Source organism: Austrofundulus limnaeus, unplaced genomic scaffold, assembly GCF_001266775.1.
Source record: "Austrofundulus limnaeus strain Quisiro unplaced genomic scaffold, Austrofundulus_limnaeus-1.0 Scaffold83, whole genome shotgun sequence".
Classification (NCBI taxonomy): Eukaryota; Metazoa; Chordata; class Actinopteri; order Cyprinodontiformes; family Rivulidae; genus Austrofundulus; species Austrofundulus limnaeus.
This window is the reverse complement of record NW_013952485.1, coordinates 763,348-768,552: the sequence shown is the minus strand read 5'-3', so window position 1 is coordinate 768,552 and position 5,205 is coordinate 763,348. Positions and strand designations below refer to the sequence as shown.

Here is a 5,205-nt window from a genome sequence, read left to right as displayed (position 1 = left end):
GCATAAAACCACAGCAGACAGCCGTGCACACAGAACCAAACCCACAGGACACACATTCCTACAGGTGAGTTCAGTTTTATTTGATGCTATGACCTAGAGCAGAGGGTGGAAGAATTCACCAATGATTTTCATGAAGTATTCCACTGTTTTTATTTTATTTTCAAAATGAACCTCAGATGAAAGTGATTTTCACCTGCGCACTCAGTTCTACATGGATTCCAGCAGTAAAACAACAAAGGACTGAATGCATCTTGAATTTCTTTCATCATTAATGTGAGACTGAGCTCCTTCAGATCAAAAGCGCTGAGATTTAGCATCAGTTAATCAGAAACATCCRAATTTGGTGTAAAATTGTAGTGATCAGTTAAAGATAATAAATCAAGAAGGTAGGACATGAAATATGAGTCTGGAATAAATAAGAATAAATAAGTATTTAGACCTTGCTGCTACACTAATGAGTTATTAAACTACATGTTTTTTGTATCATTACTTAATTATGAAGTGGGATTCTGAGAAAAGGTCATGAACAATTAAGATCRTACCTGTTGTAAATACCTCTTAGAACAACCTTCATTTGAAGAAACACAGTTTAATTCTAATATCTAGTCAGAGCCGGACTATGACCAAAGTAAATTACTGTTACTTAAACTAACCCCAATCTCATAAAATTTTACTTATAAATTATATTTCTCCAAACYGAAGCTGTWCAAAARGTCATCTGCAACAGGTAAGATATTTATCTTTCATAAACTCTCTGCATAACCCCCACTTTAAATTATCTAAYTATCACTTCAAGCATGTAGCAAAACACATACCTGACAGGTAATTTACCTGGTTACATRTCTGATACTCACTGAGTAATACTAATAGAACATCCTGTTTTAATGTTGGTAAGTTTATATTGCTGACTTTTGCACTCATTATATGAATTATATATAAAATCTCTATCTTTTTTATAAAAAACAAGATTGTCAAAAACCTCTCACTGATGCATGAATAAAATTATGGAGAAGACTGATGTTTTTTTGAGTGTGAACAAATTGTATTTTTAAGAAGTGGTCAGACTTTGTGTATTTCTGTTCAAGCTGTGAAAAAAATAGCCTGGTGTTGTGTTTCAACACTATTTAGTGATCATGGAGGGTTTGATCTCAGCCAGCCAACCCTTCCAACAAAAACCTTTCGGAAACAGAAAGGAGGGCGACACGAAGCCTGGTGAGAAACCCCACGTTGAGGGAGGAACCACAGACGAGGGTAATCTTGATTCAGCTTAGACTAAAACTGAATCCTCTGATCTCTCAAGTTTATTTTTTATTGTAACTCAAATCAGACCTATTTTAGGAATTATATCTAACTTCTCAGCTTTAACAGACCAACGTCTAATGACGAGGGAGGCCCTGGGCAGAAGGAACATCTGGGAGCCGAGTGTTTACTACGCTCTGGGAAAGGAGTCTTTTCATTTTGCTGGACAGGACATCAGCATCCGGGAGTCGATGGACACATATGGTGCTCTGATCTGGCCTGGGGTATGTCCTGCCATGGTTACTCTGCACATTCAGGGGTTTGTGTAAATGYGAAACTGAGAAATGTCATTTTGTATAGGCCATAGCTCTGAGCCAATTCTTAGAGAACAATCAGGAACAAATGCCTCTGATGGATAAAGCAGTGCTGGAGCTGGGAGCTGGGACTGGTTTAGTCTCTACAGTGGCCAGTTTGCTTGGTAAGTTTCACTATGATTTCTTAATACAGTTTGTATGTATGAGAACTTAGTGCTATTATATTGGAACGCAGAAGTAATATGTTTTTGGTTTTGGTACTTTATTTGGTATTTTTAAAACTATTTTCCAGACCACAAATTCCAGACTAATTCAGTCTTGTTAGTTCRATTAGTCAGATTCAGATTACAATAACTTAACWGTTCAGTTCAACCCAGTGCTATGACAATCAGATTCCTACTGAGTTTGAAAGTGTAAAATAAACAGATGGTTGTGTGTAAATGGAAGCCAGAAAATTGTATCAGATTTTCACCTGGAATCTGTGCTTCATTCTGAGCATGGACARAGAAGATAATAAGATACAATAACTTTATTGTCTTTGTACAATGTACAACAAAASTGAGCAGCAATCCTCCAATGTTACTCATCTAATAGTTGCAAAAAATAACATAAAAAATTACACAAATAACCATCTAATAAACACAGAGTAGGGTAAAAGATATTGTACTTTATTTACAGGGAGACAATCAAAACCCAGTTATGTCGTCATTATTTGCTCAGTTCCCGTATAACTTTGGAGTTTGACTGTGATTTGATTGACCTGTAGACAGAATATTACAGACAAAATGGTTCATCCCAATAAAGACCCAAAATCCAATACATCAATAAAAAAATATAGCCCAGGTTACAGTGTGAATTATACTCCAGATTTAAAAAGAAAAAATTGTATAGGTCTTCTGGACGGGTTCTTCTCTAATGAAACGTTTCGTCTCTYCTCCAAGAGACTTCTTCAGTCTGAGAGTTTCAGGCAAAATTCAGGCTTTTAAGCACTGCCTCCATGTGACTGATACTCACATCACATGGCTATCGTTGACACCTAATTAACACCTATTGTTAACAGGGGGTGGAGTGATGCTGGCAATAGCAGCACTGTAGGAGGGGGACAACTGAAAACGGAGGACTCCACCTCTGTTTAATGATGGACGGTCTTTTTTCACAAAAATGGCTTCAAGACCGTGAAGAAAGACCGTCCATCATTAAAAAGAGGTGGAGGCCTCCGTTTTCAGTTGTCCCCCTCCTACAGTGCTGCTATTGCCAGTATCACTCCACCCCCTGTTAACAATAGGTGTTAATTAAGTGTCATTGATAGCCATGTGATGTGAGTATCAGTCACCTGGAGGCAGGGCTTAAAAGCCTGAATTTTGCCTGAAACTCTCAGACTGAAGAAGTCTCTTGGAGGAGAGACGAAACGTTTCATTAGAGAAGAACCCGTCCAGAAGACCGATACAATTTTTTTCTTTTTGATTTTTTACCTGGATTACTGAGATGCATCAGGATACTCCAGATTTAGTCCATTTTATAAAAGCTTGAGTTCAGTTAAAGAGCAAAGTTTGCCCAAATCGTCAGTAAACCCAGAAACATTTGACAAACATTAAAAGCAGATTTTTGAGAAGCAACACCCAGCCTTACAAAAACAACCCACACAACCTGCAGAGCCATCAAAGCACTSAAAAAAGGCCTCTAACTTTAGGAGGTTTTCATACCAGTAAACACATATAACTGTAATAGCATTAACCYCTTTCATAAAACACTTTCAAGTAGGGYTTGATATTACTTTTTTATTTAGGTACGACTACAGTAAGACAGTATGAGAGGTTGAAGTCAACCCAGTGCTTTTACACCAYTGAGCTGTAAGAAAGGTAGTGACAGAGCTGTGAGTGGTTGGTATGTGTAGCTGCCATTACCTCAGAGGTAAGATGAAATGATCAATGATGTGATGAGCAGCTGGCTGTGGGATTCAGAATGATATACAGCACACATTTTGTGWAATGCGTAATGTGTAATATCACAGCTGAGTTTCTCTACACATCTCCTATGGTTTCATGTTTCCAGCTTCAGGTGTGTGATTAGAGCATTTGACGGCTAGAGGCAGCTCAGAGAAAGATTCGTTTTTGAGGCAGAACCATTTTGTTAAAAAGGTCAATAAATTATAACCTGTAGGCTCCATCGTTTTGCTACCACCTCAGTAAATAAGATAAAAATATATATTTTAAGAAGTACTAATGCTAAATGATTTATATTGATGCACAATATTTATATTTAGGTTATGAAAACATGTTTGCAGACTGTATCTGATCAACCTCAGTAATTTTAGTGCTGTTTTTATCTTTTTGTCTCATCAACTAAAATAAAAATCAGTCACCAAAAAGGACACATTTAGGTTTTAATTTTTCCTTCCTTTTGTTATATTTAGGTGCTTGGGTGACAGCTACTGATCAGCCTGAGATTTTGTCCAATCTGACCTTCAACCTTCGAAGGAACACTAAGGGCCGCTCCCGCTACACCCCCCAGGTGGCTGCCCTCTGCTGGGGTCAGGACCTCGAACGCCACTTCCCCTACCCGTCCTACCACTACGACTACGTGCTGGCTGCTGACGTGGTCTACCATCACGACTTCCTGGAAGAGCTGCTGAAAACCATGCTTCACTTTTGCAGAGCAGGAAGTGGAACGACCTTACTGTTGGCCAACAAGATCCGCTTTCAGTCAGACCTCAGGTTTATAGAGCGCTTTGGGAGCAAATTTAACACCGTGCTGCTCACTGAGCTGCCACAGCAGGAGGTGAGGATATACAAGGCCACAGCCAAGGAGTGACACAGTTAATCCAGAGGTGTGAAATTCCTTAGATTAGGTTTTGTAATTAACTTTTGAGTGGAACAAAAACTTTTTTTTGTTTGTTTTTCTTTTTTCTTTTTTGTTGATTGCAATGCATCAGTTTGTATACTAAAAATGCCTACCTAATAGGATGTTTATGCGTCAGGACAGAATTTCTATTATTATTACCAGGTTCTAAGATTTTTYTAATTTAATCTAAGTGAACAAAAGAAAAAAAAGCAGATTCAACAATGACATTATTAAACAAAAACTGTGATGATAAACTAAGTCCACCATTCAGTTCACAGGTAAAAGTTGATGACATTTAAAAAAAACTGAGCAAGCATGGCTTGTTTGGAAGTGGTCCAAGAGAAAGTATTTTCTTTGAAAAGAACACGTTGGTGCGATTAATGTTTGCACAGCTGCATCTGAAAGGATGTTTATCCATAATGCACAGTTCCATGTTTGCAGCATTTCAGCACAAACACCTGACAGTAACTGTAAAGCACAGAGGTGGAGGGCGATGGTTTGGGTTGGTTTTGCAGTTACAGAATCTGGACACCCTGCAGTCACTGAGTCCAAACCAAAGTCCAATCTGTGGTTGCCTATTCAACAACTGAGGCTCAGCTCAGAACAAATTGGATCATGAAGGACTACAATCTTAAACACARCAGCAAATCTACAACAGAATAACTAAAACAAGAAAAATAATCAATGGTTGTAATGTCCAGTCAAAGTATASACTTCAGAACGCCTGAACTGCTCTGTGAACTTTAGGAGAGCTGTGCAAAAACAAATATCTGTAAACTGATGTTTAAAAAATGAAAAAAATGTATATATA

At 38.0% G+C, this 5,205-nt stretch overlaps 1 protein-coding gene across 2 annotated transcripts; it reads left to right on the top strand.

The window, feature by feature from the left end:
• The first annotated feature begins 49 nt into the window (after positions 1-49).
• mettl21cb (methyltransferase 21C, AARS1 lysine b) lies at positions 50-5,184 on the top strand. Of its 2 annotated transcripts, XM_014011645.1 has the most exons (5): positions 50-64; positions 1,129-1,251; positions 1,360-1,523; positions 1,600-1,717; positions 3,967-5,184. In XM_014011645.1, the coding sequence occupies exons 2-5, from the start codon at positions 1,134-1,136 to the stop codon at positions 4,362-4,364; spliced, it is 798 nt and encodes a 265-aa protein (XP_013867099.1). In that variant the 5' UTR covers positions 50-64; positions 1,129-1,133; the 3' UTR covers positions 4,365-5,184. The 2 variants fall into 2 exon arrangements, with proteins under 2 accessions (XP_013867099.1, XP_013867101.1); XM_014011647.1 differs by lacking the exon at positions 50-64 and having other exon boundaries at positions 1,067-1,251; positions 1,369-1,523.
• Positions 5,185-5,205: the final 21 nt, after the last annotated feature.

Bases quoted from the DNA above. Each gene is read 5' to 3' on its own strand.
- mettl21cb (XM_014011645.1), top strand. From the start codon at position 1,134: ATGGAGGGTTTGATCTCAGCCAGCCAACCCTTCCAACAAAAACCTTTC. The intron at 1,252-1,359 runs GTAATCTTGATT...CTAACTTCTCAG, and splicing joins GGGAGGAACCACAGACGAGG to CTTTAACAGACCAACGTCTA. The intron at 1,524-1,599 runs GTATGTCCTGCC...CATTTTGTATAG, and splicing joins GTGCTCTGATCTGGCCTGGG to GCCATAGCTCTGAGCCAATT.